Source organism: Macrotis lagotis, chromosome 1 (assembly GCF_037893015.1).
Source record: "Macrotis lagotis isolate mMagLag1 chromosome 1, bilby.v1.9.chrom.fasta, whole genome shotgun sequence".
Lineage (NCBI taxonomy): Eukaryota > Metazoa > Chordata > Mammalia > Peramelemorphia > Peramelidae > Macrotis > Macrotis lagotis.
In genome coordinates this window covers 411,667,303-411,688,006 of record NC_133658.1, presented here as the reverse complement: position 1 = coordinate 411,688,006, position 20,704 = coordinate 411,667,303, and the positions used below count along the sequence as shown (strand labels likewise).

At 46.1% G+C, this 20,704-nt stretch overlaps 3 protein-coding genes and 1 pseudogene across 4 annotated transcripts; 1 reads left to right on the top strand and 3 right to left on the bottom strand.

The window, feature by feature from the left end:
* Window positions 1–895: 895 nt before the first annotated feature.
* LOC141506253 (E3 ubiquitin-protein ligase RING1 pseudogene) lies at window positions 896–2,725 on the bottom strand (annotated as a pseudogene).
* A 2,510-nt stretch (window positions 2,726–5,235) lies between these two features.
* On the top strand, window positions 5,236–8,640 carry WDR55 (WD repeat domain 55). The gene is made up of 8 exons (XM_074212813.1): window positions 5,236–5,343; window positions 5,443–5,597; window positions 5,796–5,896; window positions 6,288–6,375; window positions 6,517–6,696; window positions 6,785–6,884; window positions 7,004–7,173; window positions 7,263–8,640. Exons 1-8 carry the CDS (start codon window positions 5,326–5,328, stop codon window positions 7,576–7,578), a joined length of 1,128 nt encoding a protein of 375 aa, XP_074068914.1. The 5' UTR covers window positions 5,236–5,325; the 3' UTR covers window positions 7,579–8,640.
* On the bottom strand, window positions 7,683–10,404 carry DND1 (DND microRNA-mediated repression inhibitor 1). 2 transcript variants are annotated; one of them, XM_074212814.1, is made up of 4 exons: window positions 10,054–10,404; window positions 9,807–9,924; window positions 8,955–9,416; window positions 7,683–8,716 (listed from the first exon to the last, which is right to left on the bottom strand). In XM_074212814.1, the coding sequence occupies exons 1-4, from the start codon at window positions 10,075–10,077 to the stop codon at window positions 8,283–8,285; spliced, it is 1,038 nt and encodes a 345-aa protein (XP_074068915.1). In that variant the 5' UTR covers window positions 10,078–10,404; the 3' UTR covers window positions 7,683–8,282. The 2 variants fall into 2 exon arrangements, with proteins under 2 accessions (XP_074068915.1, XP_074068916.1); XM_074212815.1 differs by having other exon boundaries at window positions 7,684–8,713.
* A 100-nt stretch (window positions 10,405–10,504) lies between these two features.
* Window positions 10,505–20,693, bottom strand: HARS1 (histidyl-tRNA synthetase 1). Its single transcript, XM_074212812.1, has 13 exons — window positions 20,544–20,693; window positions 20,088–20,177; window positions 18,830–18,949; window positions 18,141–18,236; window positions 17,379–17,504; window positions 16,807–16,914; window positions 16,504–16,602; window positions 16,195–16,288; window positions 15,587–15,714; window positions 15,251–15,493; window positions 13,555–13,671; window positions 12,666–12,812; window positions 10,505–10,934 (listed from the first exon to the last, which is right to left on the bottom strand). The coding sequence occupies exons 1-13, from the start codon at window positions 20,631–20,633 to the stop codon at window positions 10,857–10,859; spliced, it is 1,536 nt and encodes a 511-aa protein (XP_074068913.1). The 5' UTR covers window positions 20,634–20,693; the 3' UTR covers window positions 10,505–10,856.
* Between the last annotated feature and the right edge of the window lie 11 nt (window positions 20,694–20,704).

Sequence of the window (20,704 nt, the reverse complement as noted above, 5' to 3'; positions counted from 1 at the left end):
AATTTTTTTTAAGGTTTTATGGGGTTAAGTGGTTTGCCCAAAGGCCACGCAACTAGATAATTATTAAGTGTCTGAGGTCGCATTTGAACTCGGGTACTCCTAACTCCAGGGCTGGTGCTCTATCCACTGTGCCACCTAGCTGCCCCTTGAGTAATTCTTGTAACAATGAAGATCGTTTTTACTTTGATCAGGCCAGGTTACAAGGACAATGACTTCAGGTCCTCCTGGCTCCAGGACTATGCATTGTGCCATCTAGCTGCCCCCAGGGGCAGTGACTGTAGGAAAAGTGATTGGCCCTTGAATATTGGCAGTTTGACCTTAGGGTTGTATAGTAAGGCTTTAGGTAAGTGCAAAAAACATTCTGGGTTATAAAAACAAGTTAACCAATTTTGCAGTCCATTATACTAAATTACCGAGTAATGTTCCTCAAAAGAATCCCATCTCATGACTCTGGAAAGACTAGTGGTGATGTCTAGTCTGTTTGACCCTTTTATTTTTTTAAATTCGAACATTTTATTTGTTTTTCAATTATATACAATAGCAATATGTACTCATTATTTCAAGGCTCTAAATTCTACAATTTTCCCCCCTCCTCCCTCCCCTCCCCCTTAGAAGGTTGTCTTGACAGTCTCTACAGTTTCCATGCCATACACTGATGTAAATTGAATGTTATAAGAGTAAACAGGAGTGGCTAGGTGGCGTAGTGGATAAAGCACCAGCCTGGAGTCAGGGGTACCTGGGTTCAAATCTGGTCTCATAGACACTTAATAATTACCTAGCCATATGGCCTTGGGCAAGCCACTTAACCCTGTTTGCTTTGCAAAACCCTAAAAAAAACAACAAAAAAAAGAGTAAACATAAAAACATAAACTCCCCCCCCCCCAGAAGATGGGAAACCTCAAGAATAGAGAAAAAAAACGTACTTTGGTCTGTGTTCAGATTTCAATGGCTCTGTGTCTGGGGTGGGTTGCTTTCTTTATCATAAGTCCACCAGAGAAGTTGCTTCAATATTTTTCCCTCAGTTGCTATTACTAGCTGTCCTTCCACTCTATTTCTCCCCACTTTCATTTATTCTATTCTCTCTCTCCTTTCATCCTGGCCCTGTCCAAAAGTGTGTTGCATCTAAGTACCCTCTCTGTTGATCCTTTTTTTTTTGGTGAATCTGCCTAGGGTAAGTCTTTTTTTTTTTGAAAGAAAAAAAGCAAATGCATTGTTGTTGGGGGAAAGGGAGGTTTTTCCTCCCTCTACAACATCCCCATTACAGAACGGAGGTGACTGGTGAGTAGAAAACAAGGAGTTGGGGGCGCACACCCCACTCTGTACAATATAGAAGAATCTGATATAGACACTTTGTATAAAAGCCACTTGTCCTCATCGATGTCCTCTCGCTGGCCTGCCGGGCAGGGTAATGGGGTGGGGAGAACACAGACCTGGAGGCAGAGCTAGGACATACACACAGAAGCCCTATGACCCCCATCCCCTCGGGTCACTTGGGGTCCTTGGTGGAGGCATAGCACAGCTCCAGGGGTCTGGACACCTTCCAGAACTTCTCATTCACCAACTCCAGGGTCAGTGGGCCATTCAGAGTCGTGAAAGCTCCTCCCCCAGGTGCCATGTAGATGGTATACTGCTTCTCACTGACACCCTCCAGGCTGGGCAAGGCTGGCTCCTCTGGTCCATCAGTTCCTCCAGTTCCTGGTGCCTCCCCCCCACCTCCCTCAGATCCTCCAGCTTCTGGAACTCCTTCACCCGGTGCTCCAGGTTCCCCAGCCTCTTGTTGCTGCCACCGCTCAAGTGCAATCCTTAGAGCCAAGTACTTAGAGAAGTGGTCAACTGTGGCATTCCCCGTTGTTTTCACATATCTAGTCTGACTGTGTTCTCCTTTTTCGACCAGCAGAGGATGGGGCCGGAACACAAGCTCGATCTCTCCTCCTAGCTCTGGAGGACTGGGAGCCCCGGGTGGGCTTAGTGGGCCCAGGTCCTCAGAGCCTGCTCCCCAACCTGTACCTCCAGTAGCCCCTCCCCCTGTCCCTCCACTACTAGCCCCTGCAACACTTGGTCTGGGTCGCCTGGGGGCGGGTCCAGGAGTGGAGTCTGGGGCAGTCTGAACTAACATCTTCCCCATCCCCATCTCCCTCTCCCTCACCAGGTTCTCCCTCCCCACCACTCATTGTTGTTGTCTGGTCTGACACTGGCATCGGCCTCCTTACACGCCGGGCCCTGTGCATTGCCTGCATTCGGAGCCCCCTTCAATGCTGGAGCTCAGGGCTTGCTGGTTGTGCAGACGGCTAAGCCGGATGAGGACCCGATCCTGATGTGCCTCGTACTCCTCTGGACTTGGATAAATTTTGTAGATCAGTGCATCAAAGTTTGGATCAGGGCGAAGAGATCGCTTTGATACCAGTTTCTTCCTACAAGTAGGGCACTCTTTGTTCCCGCTACGCAGGGCAGTGACAATGCAGGCGGAGCAGAATCGATGGAGGCACTCCTTTGTGGTCATGGTATTTTTCAGCATGTCCAGACAGATTGGGCACATGAGCTCTGAATGTAGGGATCGGGGGGCAACAGCAATCTCTGTGCCATCCATGATGACCTCCTGTGGGGTCCGATGCAGCTCGTAGAGGCTTAGTTCCCACGTTTTGCTGGCGCTCTGTGCGTTCGCTGGGGTCGCCATGGTGACAAGGAGTCTACCCCCCCCCCCAGGTCTGGGGGCCGAGAAAGCCACAGAGGGGCGGCCGGGGGTATCCTCCGGCCAAGTTCACTCAGTCCCCAGACCCTCCCACTTAGGACCCCGGTCCTGCCGCCACCACCACCGCTCCCGCCGCCCCCGCCATGGCTGGGCCATAGTCTTTTTTTTTTTTTTTTTTTAAGATTTTGAGTTTTACAATTTTTCACCCAATCTTAGTTCCCTCCCCCCACCCCCCATGGAAAGCAATCTGTCAGTCTTTATTTTGTTTCCATGTTGTACATTGATCCAAAGTGAGTGTGATGAGAGAGAAATCACATCCTTAAGAAACAAAAAGTATGAGATAACAAGATCAGACAATAAGATATCTAGGTTTTTTTTCCTAAATTAAAGGGAATAGTCCTTGAAATTTTTTCAAATTCCACGTCTCTAGCAGGATACAGATGGTATTCTCCATTGCAGACAGCCCAAAATTCTCCCTGGTTGTTGCACAAGTCCATCAAGGTTGAACATCACCCCCATGTTGCTGTTAGGGTGTACAGTGTTTTTCTGGTTCTGCTCATCTCACTCAGCATCAGTTCATGCAGATCCCTCCAGGCTTCCCTGAATTACCGTCCCTCTTGGTTTCTGATAGAACAATAGTGTTCCATGACATACATATACGAGTTTACTAAGCCATTCCCCAATTGAAGGACATTTACTTGATTTCCAATTCTTTGTCACCACAAACAGGGCTGCTATAAATATTTTTGTACAAGTGATGTTGTTTTTACCCTTTTTCATCATCTCTTCAGGGTATAGACCCAGTAGTGGTATTGCTGGATCAAAGGGTATGCTCCTTTTTGTTGCCCTTTGGGTGTATTTCCAAATTTCTCTCCAGAAAGGTTGGATGAGTTCACAGTTCTACCAACAATGTAATAGTGTCCCAGATTTCCCACAACCCTTCCAACAATTGATCCTCCCTCTCTTCTATCACCTATTCTCCTCTTCCTTCCCCCCATTCCCCCTCATCCATTCCCTTTCCTCCCATCCTTCTCCAGGGCAAGACAATTTCCTAACCCTATAGTGTGTATTTGACCTTTTTGTTTTTTGCAAGGCAATGGGGTTAAGTGGCTTGCTCAAGGCCACACAGCTAGGTAACTAAGTGTCTGAAGTTGGATTTGAACTCAGGTACTCCTGACTCCAGGGCCCGGTGCTCTATTCACTGTACCACCTAGCCGCCCCTGACCCTTTCTTTTAAATGGGCCATGTTTATGTGGAATGGGAATATCACTAAGTCTCTAACCCAAAGCTGCAGATGAAATGCTTCACTTGACTCATAGCTGCAAAAGTTTCAGCAAAGCTGGGCTCTGAATTGCTTTTTTTCTTTTCCTAGTTACTGCCTTTTGTGTGCTGTGAAAAGCTGAAAATATGAGCTTCTGAATTGGTAGGTGTGAGATGGCAGCTAGCTGTAAGAAGATCCAACCCTGGTGGGTCACTGGACCAATAACCTTCTGATTTCTTACTAAATGCCAGGTTTCTGCCATCCATTACCAAGTCTGTAATCTAGCTCTTGCTGGTTTGCCAGATCCTAGTTTTAGCTTTCAACTTGGATTCTTTGCAAAAGTCTACTTTTAGGAAGCAGCGGTGCTAGTGTCTGTGGAAATTCTAGACAGATACTGTAATCTGCAAGTCATCCAAGACTTGAATTTAGAACTTAGATTTCATTGATTTCAATCGATTTTTCATTTGTTTAATGTAATCTAATACAGCTCTTTTATAGTGAGTTCTATAGGTCTGCTTTAGATCATGGTGATCCCAGTAAGTAGGTTCTGAGCGGCAGGCATGATTAAGGACAAATGGAAATGACTCGGATGGCTAGTACCTGAGTTAGCCCCCTGTCCGACCAGCAAAGCTGCTAGGGCGGTGGGTGCTTTTTCAAAAGAGCAAACTTCAGAAATGGGGATGAGAGCCCAGTGTTATTTTATCACACGGAAACACCCTCTCTGGGTTGGCTTCGGCGCCTATCTGGCTTTAAAAAGAGCAAGTTCTTAGTAGGATGTACTGGGTTCCCTGTTGTCCTGCGGCCCGCCCTTCGCGTTAGCAGTCGATACAGCCATTAGCGCCCTGGCAGTCAGGAATACCCACTGGCATTGGCCCTCGTCGGGCTGGTGAGCCCGCTGCAGGGCTCTGAGAACCGCAGGCCGAGCAGGACGGGAAGACGCGCCGCTCGCCAGAGCGGGGTGGGCTGAGATGGTGGCAGGTTCCCCACCGCCTTTACCAGCCAAGCACCGACAGGCCCCCGCATCTCCCGGGAACGGGCGCGCAGCCCTTCTTGCCCAGTCTGGACCCCATCCTTTGGGCCCTCAAGTGGTTTCCACTGGGATAACATACTGGGCTCCCGGGATCGGACCGCTCTGGCAGTCCGTCTGGCGGGAGCTTCCGCCCGGAGCCCCGCCCCCGTTCGTTCCCGTCGCGGCCTGCTTGGCGATAGCGCATGCTCAGAGCGCTGCTTCCGGTCCCTTAATACCATCAAGACTGGAAGGCGGAAGCGGAAGCAACGGCCGCTCTTCCAGCCCTTTCCATCTCGGTGGTATCTGGGAGGACTCCTAGGCCTTCCTTGACGGAAGTTGACACCCTCGACGGAAGTTGACACCAACATGGCGGCCTCCGGCCAGGTGAGGATCGCGGCCGCGGGGAGGGCCGCCCGCAGGCCGGCGGCAGAGTTGGAGCCCCGACCCCCAACGACTGCCCATCTCTCCTTTACTGCCCCGTAGGTTGACACCGACACCGAGGAGGAGACGAAAGTCTCGGCGCCGCGGGAGCGGGACACCCCCGAAGACATAGTGCTGGAGGCCCCGGCCAACGGGCTCGCCTTCCACCCTTCGCGGAACCTCCTGGCTGCCGGGGACGTGGACGGGGACGTTTTCGTGTGAGCGCCGGGGCCGGGGTGGGGGGGCCGGGCCGGGGCCTCCGAGAGGGCCTCGGCCCGCGCAGCCGCAGTCCGCCCCCGCCCCCTTGTTCTGGCCGAGCGGCGGCGGCGGCGGCGGTGGGCGGGCCTGGGGCCGGCGGGGCGCTGGCGGCGCATCCCGCGGCACCTAACGGCCCCTTGCCCTTTCCTTTGCAACAGCTTCGAGTACTCCTGCAAGGAGGGGGAGACCAAGGAACTCTGGTCCTCGGGCCACCATCTCAAGTCCTGCCGGGCCCTGGCCTTCTCCGAAGATGGACAGAGTGAGTGCAGGGGAGAGAAGGGGCAGCTCTGCGGGCTAACCCCGGAGCCTGGGAACTGGGAGCTGGTAGAAAGGATTTCTGCTGAAATCTCTATAACGTTGGGGCGGCTAGGTGGTGCAGTGGATAGAGCACTGGCCCTGGAGTCAGAAGGACCCGAGTTCAAATCCTGCCTCAGACACTTAATAATTGCCTAGCTGTGTGACCTCGGGTAAGCCACTTAACCCCATTGCCTTAATCAAATAAAAGAAAAAAGAAAAAGAAATCTCCATAACGCTGCATCAACCAGTGCTGAGTCCATTGGAATGTTCAGCAGTTAAGCTTGATCCTTGTTAAATGAGAGGAGGGTGGAGATAGATCATTGCCTTCTCTTTTTAATCTCTGCCTCCAACAGAACTTATCACCGTTTCTAAGGATAAAACCGTTCATATCCTGGATGTTGAGCAGGGCAGGCTGGATAGACGCATCACCAAGGCTCACAGGTATAATAGCAATTAAGGAAATAAATTGGGGATATTGGGAAAAATTGGGATCTTCCCTTGGGATAATGCAAGACAGGGAGGGCTTCTTGAATCTCATCCTTTTTTTAAAACTTCCTCTCAACTCCTTATCCTACTCCACAGTGTAGCTATCAACAGCTTGTTGGTAGTAGATGAGCATCTGTTAGCTACAGGAGATGATAGTGGCAGGATTCGGCTCTGGGACCAGAGGAAAGAGGGTCCCATCATGGACTTGAAGCAGCATGAGGAATATATTGCAGATATGGCTCTGGACCCTGCTAAAAAGCTGCTTCTTACAGCCAGGTAAAGCCTTGAAATTTTCCTCCCCAGCCCTTAAACTGCTTTTGTAAAGGATACCCCTCATACTCAATATTGTTTGCTTTTTTGACAGTGGTGATGGTTGCCTCGGTGTTTTCAATATCAAGCGACATCGATTTGAACTTCTATCAGAAGTACAGAGTGGGGATTTGACTTCTGTTACACTCATGAAGGTACAGTGAAGACTTGGGCGGGGGAAGACTTAAGAGGAAGAAGCAAAATCTCTTGTCCATCTCATCAGATCTAGGATTGATTGCTATTCTCTAGAAATAGCTCCTTGATTTTCTTGCAGAGGGGAAAGAAAGTTGCCTGTGGCTCTAGTGAGGGGACCATTTACCTCTTCAACTGGAATGGTTTTGGAGCAACCAGTGACCGATTTGCCCTGAAGGCTGAGTCTATTGACTGTATTGTGCCCATCACAGACAGTCTGCTGTGCACTGGCTCTACAGATGGGATTATAAGGTAAGGGGGGGGGGGGGAAACTGGTGGAGAAAGGATTGAGCAATCGGTAAGTCAGGTTCCCTAGGAACTAATTCATGTTTTCTCCATAGGGCAGTGAATATCCTGCCTAACCGAGTGGTGGGCACTGTGGGGCAACATGCAGGTGAACCTGTGGAACAGTTAGCCCTCTCCCACTGTGGTCAACTTCTTGCCAGCAGTGGCCATGACCATCGGCTTAAGTTCTGGAATGTTTCACAACTTCGTTCAATGGTGGTGGATGATTATCGGAAGAGAAAGAAGAAAGGTGGGCAATTGCAGGCTTTGAGCAGCAAGGCCTGGGGCGTGGATGACTTCTTTGCTGGACTTAAGGAAGAAGACCCGGTGCCTAATCCAGGTGAACAAGATTCAAGTGAGGACAGTGACTAAAGGGAAGGAAGGTAATGGGGAATCATCCAGACTATATACTGTCTGGTTTTCCATACCAGTTACCAAAGCCTACTTAAGAATTCCTTTAGAGGCATAATTGAAACTGAAACCCCTTTGGTTCTGAGCCAAAGAGGGGAGGAGGCATGTTAAAACCATTTGGCTCAGTAGTTAACTTGTCTTTTTTTTTTTTTCAGTTAGTGAGGCCAGAATGACAAAACCCAGTGTCTTTGTCCTGTGTTCCTTGGTTGATGTTGTGTTAAGATAAACTGAACAACCACTTATCTCCAGCTGGGCCCCTAATCAGAATGATGAGAAGGACATGGGATACATACATCAACATTAGGTTTTTAATTAAACAGATTTAAACTTAAACCAACAACAAATACTAAAGGGAAAAACAATAATGAGCAGTAGGGTCAAAAAATTCACCTTAGTCAACAAGTAAACATCTTAAGGGACAAAAACCATAAACCTATGAGGATTAGGTGGATGCAGGGATGTGCCTGGCATCAAAAGAATGAAACAGAGGTGGTTTTCCTCCTAGATCAGCCAAGGATTGTGTTCCCATTTGTGTTCCCATTTGTCCAGCTTCAGGGCCCTGCCCTTCTTGAAGGACCAAGGAGCTCTTTCACCCTACCCTCCACAGCTACCTGGTGACCAGTATGGGTACAACATATTACAGAGAGAAAGGAAACAGTAGTTACTTAGCAGGAAAACAATCCCCACCCTGGGCTCTCATTTTCCCTTGACTTATCTAATAATTCTAGGAGGCGAAGGGACACTGCGTTCTTGGCAACTTCATGGCCACTTGGCCCCTCCTTTGTTACAACTACCCAGATAAGGCCACTGAAAGGCACAGGGTGACCAGGGATCACCACTTGGTACCAAAAGTGGTGCCAGCCTGCAGGTCCAGCTCCCAAGCACTTAGTGAGAAACACAGGCATGCCTAGGTGCCTCTGCTGGCACAGTATCTCAAGGGTGGTCTGGGCACAGCTAGGGGGTGGTAGGGTCCTAAGACTGCTCTCAAGCCCCAACCCTCGAAATAAATGACCTTCAGTTTGCTGTCGTAGTCGTTGCTTCAGGTCTGGCTTCAGCCATTCTACTGTCACCTGCTCACCACAGAGCTTTGACCGCCCTGCTGGACAGAGGACACAAGAATCATAATGGGTGGGTGTAGGGGGAGACAAGACAACCTACTTTAACAAGTATTTGGACACGACCCGCCCCCTCCAACACACTAAACCCCCTTCTACCCTAGCCGAGTTTTAAGCTCTCCTACTGGCTCAAACGGATGAGCTAGTCTATCAGCTTTCTTCCCAATAGACAAGGTTGCCCTTTTTTCCTGGCCTCCACCCTCTCTTTGGGTGTATTCCTACCTTCTACGAGAGCTTTCTTGGCCATGGCTGCAGCCCGGTGGGAGCTAAACTTGAGCAGCGCAAGCTGTGTGTATGGGTGCATTAGGCTGGGGAGCAGCAGTGCTTCCTGGAGGTCGGATCCCAGAGGCTGCAAGGCCTGAAGCAAGGCCTGGTGGCTCAGGGCAGGTGGCAACCTGTCGAGGGTCAGCTCGCATTTCTCGGTGCTGCGGCACACGAGCAGCGGGCAGGCCGGCCGCAGGGGGTGGTTGTGCAGAGTGGCGATGGCGGCCTGGGCCCCGCGGCGGGAGCTGTACCGCGCGTAGGCGAAGCCTCGGTTCAGGCCGCTGAAAGTCATCATGAGGCGGAACTCGTAGAGACGCCCCACTCGCTGGAACAGGGGGATCAGCTGGTGCTCGTACACGTCCTGGGGCAGGCGGCCGATGAACACCTCGGAGCCCGCCGGTGGGGGGCTGCCCACCCAGCCTGGGGGTAGAGAAGTTTGACCTGCTGACCCGCTGGGCACAACCAGCCCCAACTTCTCTGAACCCAACTTTACCACTAACTGACTATGCTGCAGGATTAATTGGTTAAGTTCATTTCAACTGAACAAATTGCCTTTTAGTATTTCAGTATTTTAAATTTCAAATGAAAACAACTTTCAGGCTGTTCAGCAGGGCTTAGCCGGGCTTTCACAGAGCTTAATTGTATACAGAATGACATTTTTCTTTCCTTTTCGGGTGCAAATCAGGGGGAGTTTACTGGACACTTAATTCAAACAGAAAAAGCAGCTGGGTTCACAGGCCGCTCCCCCAAGGCTTGGGGGAGGGGTGTCAAGCGCCTAGCTGTCCCGGGCGGCAGGGGTGCAAATTTTACCTGGGGGTGGACCTCCATATTTTCTTTGCCCGTTGACTTGCACCAGTCGGATCCCCGTTTCCCTCACCCAAGCCTCCAGCGCAGCCTTGTTCACTGGATTCACCCGCTCACACCATAACTGGGGAGGGTGGGAGAAGGGGTGAGTACCGGCGCCAGCTCAGGCTCCAGTTCACAACGATCGAACCCGGCCCGGTCCCCATCCCCCAAGGCCTCTAACCGCGGGGACCCCTCAGCCCAAGGCACTCACCTCACACTCGCGCTTGGACTGCATGTTTAAAGGGAACCCACCCAACCACACACCTTTATAGCCTCTCCCTCAGCCTCTGGAAACTTCCTGGTCTCCCTACACTCCCATTGGCTATGAGGCACGACCCCGCCCCAAACGGGAGGGGGGAGAGAGGACACGTGTGCTCTACCCTCGGGGGCTTTAACAGGTGGGAGTAGGAAAACAGGGGGTTGGGGAGCAGGGAGTTTAGAGCCCCGCCTATTTTTCTTTTCCTTTTTTCATTTAGGGTTTTGGTCCCCTTGTGTGTGGCGGGGAGGGAGGAGGATAAAATTATGTAAAAGCCCATATAAACAGCACTTGGCAAAAAGCAGGTCTCCAGAGTATTGTATCCAAATTGGGTAGCAACAAAATATAGGAGTGCTCCCATAGTTGCCCCTTGATCCATAATGGAGTAAAGAGGGTGACTAGCAGAAACAGAAGCATTCAAGCATTTTATTGGACCCACAGGCAATCTGCTTCACAAGTCAGTGGGGAAATGTCAGCATCATGGCTTTTCTGTCAACACAGGGACACAACTCTACATACATAATGGGGTGACACCTAGGGACAATAGAGTAGCTTCAGTCCATATCAATGTCCTGGCCAGTTCCAGCAAACAACCTCTGAGAAAGTGGAGTTATACTCCGGCTATCCTTGCCAGTAATTTTACAATAAAAATTGCAGTTTTGTCTCCTTTAATTCTTTCCTCTGGAGCAGAATGTGCAAAGCAACTGAATAAGATGGACTAGCCTCCAGGGAGTGCAATTTCTATCCACTGAATTCTTTCAGTTCAGCAGATGGGGGGCATATTGGCTTGTTCGATTCCTGATTTCTTCCACAAGGTCTTCTCTTCGAACATCCACCTGGCCAAAATAGAGAAGACAGCATGTGAAGTGTCTGTTCTCCCTTTTGCTCCACAACCTTCTAGCTTCCTTTCTGTTTTCAGAGTTTTTATGTAATAATTATAATAACTAGCATTTATATTTATATAGTACCTATTTAAATAGCCAGGCATAGTGCTAATAAGCACTTTTTAACAAAATATCTTATTTGATCCTCCTGGGAGATAGGAGATTATTTTTTTTTTATAGGTGAAGAAACTGAGATGGACAGTTTAAATGACTTGTCCAAAGTTACATAGCAAATATCTGAAGTCTAATTTGAACTCAGGTCTTCTTGACTCCAAGCCTAGCTTTCTAAGTACTACATCTGTTTCAATTATAAGTCACAGTTCACATGTAACCAGAAGCTACATCAGAGGAAGTTTCAGCTGGTTTCCTAAAAGGTACAAGGCTACATTGGGGAATGGAGACTACCAGGGCTAGAGTTAAGCTGTGATGTGATTTCAGGGCCATTAGAAAAAGCTCAAATTCTACCTTATCTGCTTGCTAATGTTTCAATTTCCCTTAATTAAAAACTGGATTTGGACTCTACATTTAGAGATAAAGCTTACAATCCAAATACTTGTTCAGAGAAAAAAAAATTCACAAGGTTCTGAAATTTCTATAGAGTCTAAAGTCAGAATTACTTTTGTCTTTGAAGTCCTGTCTTTTATCTTTGAATTTCCTGAGAGGCAGGAGACCTGATCTGTTTTACCTTGGCCCATACTTATTTCAACACCTATTATCTATACATAAGACTATGGAAGTAGCCTCGGAGCAAGGGGGAAGAAGAGGTCAAGTACCTGTTTGATGCATCCCAGTTATGTGACCCTGGAGTAGTCACTCACAGCCCCTACAGTGTACTAGGTTAGGCTAGAGTGTCAAATACAAAGGGATTCAGGAAGGGTACATATTGACTTAGAAAACCACAGGTTAATATTATCTGTGTTGTATTGTATTTATTTACTTTGTAAAACATTTCCCTGTTACATTTTAACCCATCCCCCACCCCCTGCTCTAGGCAACTTAGGGATATCTAGAAATTGCATAAATAACCCTCCAGGGTAGAGAGCTTCCACATCTGGGAATTTTTTAAACCAAATAAATCAAAAGTCCAGGTCCCATTTTCCTCAGTTTCCTAGGCATAAGACAAGGGTTCTGAGGACAAAAATGAAAGGGTCTATCGTTTCAGTTTAAAAAGATATAATTTCTAGTTTTAGAGAGTTGTCTTAAATTGACAAAGTTTAAATTGAATTAAGGGGTCACAAGGCTAATAATTGACAGAACCAGAAGCCAAACCCAAGTCTTTCAAATCAATCAGGTTGAATACTGTCAATGGTGCCCAGCAGCCTCAGAGAGGTAAACAAATAGGCCTAATTCAAGGCAGAATGCATAAAGGTGAAGGAGAGCCATAGGCAAAACGCTCAAGGGAAATTTGAAGAGAGAACCCAAGTAGAGGCCACCAAATAGCCAGGAGAACTAAGAATGGAGGCATGGGGGTGGGGGGGAAGGGTGGAGCAAAGGAGGCCAGTCTTAAAGTCAAGGAGATAAGGTTCAGGAAACAACTGTCATAGAGGGGCATAATTTGTGAAGATGCCCATGGTGATTTCAGCTTCATGAGGCCAAAAAGGGAAACCAGACTTGCTTTAACTTAGAATCCTGCCACCCTGTCTCACCCACCCCAACCCTTCAGCTCCCTTTGGGTTCACTCACCTCTTCTCTGCTGGCCACAGAGCGAAGCTTGACAACCCCATCCTTCAGCTCCTGCTCCCCAATGATGGCCACCAGTGGTATACCAGTTTCCTCACAGTACTGCAACTGGGTCAGCAACTTGGGATTCTTCTTGTATAGAAGCTCAGCCTGAAAAGACCAGGGCAGGGAAGAGGCTGAGACAGAGTCTTGCCTCAGAGAGGACTCCTGGATGACCCATGATCTAGCAGAGAAGTTTTTGTACTCTCTCTCTAGTCCTTCATTTGGTCCCAGAAATGACCATTGTTGGGGACACAGCTAAGTGGTAAAGTAGATAAGAGTACCGGCCCTTGAGTCAGGAGGACCTGAGTTTAAACTCAAGACACTCGATACATATTAGTTGTATGACCTTGGGCAAATCACTTAACCCCACTGCTCCACACACAAAAAAAGTAAGAAATTACTATTGTTGACCCACCTCAGAAAATCAAAAGCCCTATAAACTTGTGATGGAAAATACCATCCATATCCAGAGAAGGAACTGTGGAGTTTAAATGCAGACCAAAGCTTACTATTTTCAATTTTTAAAAAGTTTTCTTATGTTTTATGTTTTTTTTTTTCTGTCTAATGTTTTTCCTTCTATTTGGATTTGATTCTTCTTTCACAGCATGATTAATATGGCTCTATGAATAGCATGATTATACATGTAGAGCCTATATTAAATTACTTTCGAAGAATGTAAAACTCAAAACTTTGCAAAAAAATAAATAATTTAATTGGGGAGGAAGGAGCCCTTTAAAATATGAATTTTTAGATTTTTTTTTTGCAAGGCAATGGGGTTAAGTGGTAAGATATGAATTTTAAAGAAAGAGTACAGCACTTCCTTGTAGACACCAGAGTCATTCAACCATACCTTAATGCCCCTGTCCCACAGTTCAGCAACAAGCTTCAACCTTTCCTCCAAAAGTTTCTTTTGGGCTGCAGCCACAAGCACCTGGGTCTCTGTTGTCCGAACCTTTTCTTCAGAAGCCTAAGATATGGGCAGATAGGGGCACAGCCTTGTATAGAACAAGTTAGCAGTTTGGCAAACTGGATCTCCCCACACTTCAGGATCAGGAGAAATTGGTCCAGGAACCAATCTTTCTCCCTACCCTACCCTACCCACTCCAGTTAATTTACTTCCAATTCAGACTTGCAGTTCATTCCCAGAAACAAAGAGTATAATACATAAATATTCACAAGATCACCCTTAGAAAAGAAAAAAGCAGACAGGAACTAGAGGTTTATCTTTATCTAGTTCTAAGGAGTAGCTGTGATTAACAAAGTCACAGTTCATGGTCTTCTCTTCACACCCCAGTATACAAATAAAAGTTCAGAAAAGATTTTTCCATTTGATTACATATTCACCTTCACATAAAGTTATTAGTTAGAATAAAGGGGCTTCAAAATCTTAAATAAATTATTCTGAAGTCTGCAAACCAAAACACATGTATCAGCTTCCCAGGAGGCTTACCACAATTTGGGGCGTTAGGCCCAACAAACATTATCATCCCCATTTGAGAGGGGAAGACATTATAAGTTCAGACAACTTATATCACCTGTGGTTATACTACTGCTAAATAATTATCCAAGGTCATTCTGCTTCTCTACACTGCCTAATTTCTGAGCACCATGTATTGGAATAACAGACAGCAGGCAAAGAACTCACTAAGAGCAACTGTCTCAAAGAGTGGTTGCCAAGCAAATAAGGCTGCACAGAAATCTTATCCTGGGCTTTTCTACTTCCCATATTCAGTCTCTTTGTGAATATTTTTTGAACCAGGCCATTTTCATCAGTATGGGAATTTCATCAGTATGGGAAGTTTCCTACAGAGAGGCTGCCATTGCCAAGGGACCACTCCCGCTCAGTAAGGTGGTCTTGGAGAATTGCCAGGGGACATTGAAAATTTCAGTGACTCTACCAAGATTGCCATCTAAAGCCGGGTCAGAGCGGATACAGGAGTCCAGGTCTTCCCATCTCCTAAGCCAGCTTTCTATACACTATTCCAAGCTGCTTCTTTGCACTCCATAAATCACAAAGCCTTATGTGTGAGTCACTATAATTATAGACTATGCACTTACAAATGTTAATATATCTGGTCTTATATCCCTTCTCCCACCCCCCCACTCCCAACTCAACTAGATTGTAAGGCCTATCCAAGTCAAATTTCCCTTATCTTTCTCTATTCAACATTCATAATTCAAACAATATACAAGAGCATTAAATAAAATATTACAGATAATTGCCCAGAAAGAGTGGCAAGTAAAGACCTACATCAACAAAAAGGACCATTAATACAAGTGTCTTACTGGTTGGAGATTAACACTGTAGGCAGGGCCCAAATGCAAATTAAACTAAATCCTGTAAGGTGATAATATCCTTTTCTTGACTCACTTGACAATTAAAAACCCACCCCTTTCCCAACTAAAATATAATTTAGTTGTCCCTAAAATCTGTATAGGGGCAGATATATTAATTGGCGTCTGAGTTTAAAAGTTAATTAGCTATTTTTTTCCCCTAATTTATTGTGAAATGGAAACGATACAGATACCCCAAATGGGGGTCCTACCTCCATCCTCTGTTCCACAATGGAGAAGATCCTTTCAACTCCAATGCTGAGCCCCACACATGGCACCTTGCGGCTCTTGGGGTCAAACATGCCAACAAGCCCATCATAGCGCCCTCCAGCAGCCACACTACCCACACCAAGTGGCTCCTCCCCCTCTTTGCCTGGGGTCTGAAGAAGCACTGCTTCATAGATCACACCTGTATAGTAGTCCAGGCCTCGGGCTAGGCTCAGATCAAAGGAGATCTGTAGGAACACAGAGATATGGTCAGTTCCAGAGAAGAGACAATGACCTGGGATCCTCTGCAATCTGCTGGAGCCAACCCTTCTTCTACTCACCTTCTCTGAAATACCAAACAGGCCCAGATATTCAAATAGCAGTTTCAGGTCCCCCAATCCCTCCAGTGCCTGCTTGTTCTGTGAGAGTTTGGGATCCTGTAGTAACTGCTCTACTAGGGACACACCACCTGAAATAAGCAGACAAAGAGAGGAAAGGGTGCCACCTTTCAACCATTCATTGATTACTTGGATTGTATTACAATCTCACACTACCTCACTACCTCAACAACTCAATCTTTTCAACCAATTTGAGTACTTACTTCATTCATAAGGATCAAAAATAGCAACAAAAAAAAAATCTATTTAAGCATAAGGGGAATGAGATAATTAAGTCACTGAAGCAACCTGACAATTGCTTAAAGAGAAAGTTCCTCTTGTTCAGAGCTAATTATCACCCCTCACAGAAGCTACCTGAAAACAATGTGGCCACACTATCCCTAGGCATCTTGTGTTGGTGGATTATCCCAGTAAGAATTATCAGAACCTTGGAATTCTCAAAGAGATGATTCCTGATCCTTTAGAAATACCTGCATAATGCTTAGTGCCCACAGTACCATTCCCCCTCCCCCAAATGTCACCATAATCTACCTCCTTTCCCAAACTCTTACCATGCTGCTTCACATAGGCCCCAATATGATCTGCCACCTCAGGGGCTAGGCCTTTCTCTTCCACCATTTCATTCTTCACATCTTCCCACAACATCTGCATAGACATTGGATTCAAGGGGTCCAGAACCGATTCACAACAGTGGAAGCTGGGCTTTATTCTTCAAGATGAAGGATCTTTAGGGCAGAGATCTCTGTCCCTCAACTCAGAATTAAGGCCCTCTCCCTCCCAGGAAGTGCTTTCTCATTTTCTGAGACAGGGTAAATTAAGGGGGAAAGAAGTAGGAGTTGAACAAGTAAGTTAGTTATCACCTTGTCTAGCTTGTCCACTGAAGAGCAAATAGTACGGAACTTGCTGTCAGGAACACCACAGACTTTGAACATTCCATCCAGAATTCGTCTGTCATTCACCTGAGAATTCCAAAGTCACTTTAAGAGAAAATCCCTACCCTCAAATTCTTCCCTTCAACATCATGACAGCAACAAGAACCCAAAGTCTCTCCAAATTAGAGAAGAGTTCAGTCATGGGAAGGGAAGACCAGGACTGCTAAGCATTTCTGATTTTTTGGAGCCTTTAATTAGTACTACCAGATCAGACACAGCCTTTCCTCTCACCTTAATAAGGAAGTCCCCCAGCTGAAGTGCACTCAGGATCTCACAAATGATCTTTAGACATTCTGCATCAGGGATCATGGCGTCGAACTGCCCAGCAATGTCAAAATCCTGCACAAAATGTGACATGAAGAAGTCCTGAATCAAGATGACCAATTTCCAGGCCCCAAAGCTCCAGATCCTCTAGATCCCCACTGGCAATGGTTCTTTCCCTCATATGCAAGACCATAGACCTTATAGCTTCCTTTCACTGTGATTCTGAGAAGATGACACATGTCAAGAAACTCTAGACCATACTGCTAAACTTTATTTTCTATTCATCTCTACCATCTCTTTTATTGAAATCTTAAGGGCTTTTTCTTTAGTCATTTCTCTTTCCCTGATCAGATTAAAGTTTTGATTCTGATATGCATATAGATGGTTTTCACATCTTAATTTTTAGTTCATCATTTATTCTCATCCTGATGTATTTAGATGCATCATATATGTTGCTCAGGAAAGTGAATATTTACTAAATGCTTAATTGATCTCAGAGGACTCAATGTCATGGGCTTTCTTGGCTCTAGGACACTCACACACTGGTAGAATTCCCGGTAACGGCCACGAGTCATTGCAGGGTTATCTCGCCGGTACACCTTTGCAATGTGATAGCGTTTGATGTTGGTCAATTTATTCATTGCCAGGTATCGAGCAAAAGGAACCTGACAATTGGTTAAGGAAAAATTTCCTCTTGTTCAGGGCTAATTAACACCCCCTCACAGAAGCTACCTGAAAACAGTGTGGCCACACTATCCCTAGGCATCTTGTGCTGGTGGATTATCCCAATAAGAATTATCAGAACCTTGGAATTCTCAAAGAGATGATCCCTGATCCTTTAGAAATATCTGCATTATACTTAGTGCCCACAGTACCATACTATGATTGCTTTTCTGAATCAGAACAGTATAGATTCATCATGGATACATAAGCATCCTTTCTGTTTCATTAAAAGAAAAAGAACATCATTTTGTACTGAAGATTTACCCAATGGCCTGAAGAGTCTTCATTGACAGGCAAAAAAATGGTATTCCAGAATCAATTATTTAGAAAGGATTCAGATTTTGCCATGGCACTATACTAAGTTCCTGTATGGTATTCCTAAGAGTAGGCCCTGCTAATTAGGATTTACATCTCTATTTCCATCTAACTCACACTACAACTGATTCTTTGGACCATTTATTCAAGGACTTTTTCCTATCTGTGTCCAATGTTCTCTGAATTTGAGGATTCCATTAACCCCAATCAATTAAAATCCAATCTAAATGAAAGTATCCTGAGAGCTCACTGTGAAAGGATACAGTGAGATCATAACGAAGGGCCAACAGCTCACCACCCTGATCCTTCAGGTCATAAATGAGCTTTGAGTCCTCTCCATACTTTCCAGTCAGTGTTTCCTGGAAGGCAAAGATGAAAATATATTATTTCAATGACTTCCCCTAACTCTAGATAAAGATGCCTAAAATTTTATAATCCTAATAGCCTAAGAAGCACAAACAATCAACTGCTCTGTGGGATGTTCTGTTAGAGGACTTCAAGATAAGTAATGGTTGCAGCTACTCCCCAAGAAAAACATATGTCTAAAATAGGAACCAGAACCACAGCAATAAAAGTAGGGAAATTTTTTTTTTATTTTAATAGCCCCCCCTTTTTTTTTGCAAGGCAATGGGGTTAAGTGGCTTGCCCAAGGCCCCACAGCTAGGTAATTATTAAGTATCTGAGGCTGGATTTGAACTCAGGTACTCCTGACTCCAGAGCTGGTACTCTATCCACTGCACCACCTAGCCACCCCAAAAGTAGGGAAAATTAATTCCTGCTTCTAAACGGAAACCAGGCTCCTGCATATCAGGAATAGTGTTGGGATTATCTATACCCATCTTAATAACTGATCCCTCATGACTATATCCCCTTGGAACAAGCCTACTGTATATTTGCCCTGTACTCCTCCCATATCTTTGCCAAACACTTCTCCCTTGGCCCTGACTCTCACCTTCAATTCAAACACAGGGGTATCTATTACTTCTGCACCATGGCGCTTGAAGCAGCTGATGATCACATCAAAAACCTTCTCTCGAACAGCCATCTGCCTTGGGCTGTAGTCCCGTGTACCCTTGGGGTTAAAATCAGACATCAAAGGAAAGGAGAAAAAGTAAACAGAAAGCAACTGAGTATTAAGAAATCAGGAGGAAGTATTCAGAAGTATTCTATTTATAATCTCAACTATAAGGGAACAGAATTGCATTTATCTCTCTTGCCAGATCTCTATAAACTGACAGGGAACCAGGCAGGATAGCTACCATCTAAATAAAAGAAGGTTTTTTTTAACCTTTAACATTAGAGTTAAGTTTGAAAGAGAAATTTGGTTGAGGGGTTTTAAGTTATATTAATTTTTTTTTGTTTTTTTTTTGCAAGGCAAATGGGGTTAAGTGGCTTGCCCAAGGCCACACAGCTAGGTAATTATTAAGTGTCTGAGACTGGATTTGAACCCAGGTACTCCTGACTCCAAGGCCGGTGCTTTATCCACTATGCCACCTAGCTGCCCCTATATTAATGTTCTTAAATTATAAATTTAAAAATACTGATTAACTATAGAATCCCTAAGAGACCATCTACATTCTATTTCTATAACCACTGGAATTCCTATTAATAGGGAAGTGTGTAAAAAAAAAGTAGACTAGGGATTTCAACAGAGGAATAACATACACTAGGATTCTTCTTGATAATCTGCAGGAGTGGCAGTTCTCCTGCAAGTTGGGATGACTAAAATCCTGCCTAACTTGACAAATTGGTAACACCCAGGTGCAACTCCACTTCCAGCCAAATGCTCAAAAGTGTTTTCTATTTTTGAAACAGGCTAAAGACTTCTTCCATCCTGACTCCTATGAGAAAGATGTCTTCAAAATTCTGATAGCACTATGACTAGATATCTCCTCTTGAACTTAATTCATTTCTCTTTGGAGTTTCTATCACTAAATTCTTTGAAGATAAGGTCTAAATATTACCAGTTTTATATATTCAATGTCTAACAGTGTCTTGAACTTGTTAAAGTGAACTGATCACAAATATATATTTGTCAGATGTTGGCCTCCTCTAGTTGGGGGTTGGGAGGGAGGAAGAAAGACAATTTGGAACTCAAAATATAGCCAAGAAAAAGTAAATATAACAAATATAAAAAAACAAACAGAACTTACAGTGCGGTAAGGCCCATCAGTGACCCTTTGAAAAAGTTTCTCTAGAAACTTAGTTACCTTTGGAGTTTTAAGCACAAACTTGTGTTTGCCTTCATCAGGTCCCAACTCTGCCTTCAGCTTCAGGAGCTTTGAAACCTCCTCCTCGATCTGGGAAGGAAGGACCTCAATAAGCACGGGAACTTGGAAGGGTCTGTCCCTGCCCAGGGCCCTCAACAATCCCCACGGTGTAGAGGCCCTGAGTGGCGGGTTCCGGACCTCCGACTCACAGCTAGCTGTGTGACAGTCATTTCCCATCTCTGTCTGTTTTTCTCATCTGCAAAATGGGAGTCCTAACAGTGCCTGCGTCACAGGCGCTATAAGCTCAAGCGGGGGGATGAATGTCAGGGACAACTTCAGCAGGACGGTGGCCTTCAGAACCTGAGTCTCGTCCCTTTCCCGCTTCCCAACACCACACGGCTACCCCGGAACCGGATCCGGCCTTCCCGGCCCAGCCGGCCGGGTCGAGGCCCTCACCAGCTCGGTGCCGGCCTTCTGCAGCTTGAGACCCCGTACTCGCTCCCCTTGAAGCCTCACGGCCTCTTCCAGTGCGGCTCGATCCGCCATCCTGCAAACCGCTGCCGCAGTCACGGGCCGCTTCCGGCCACCGAGCTCCGCCGGCGGGCCGCGCGGCCAGA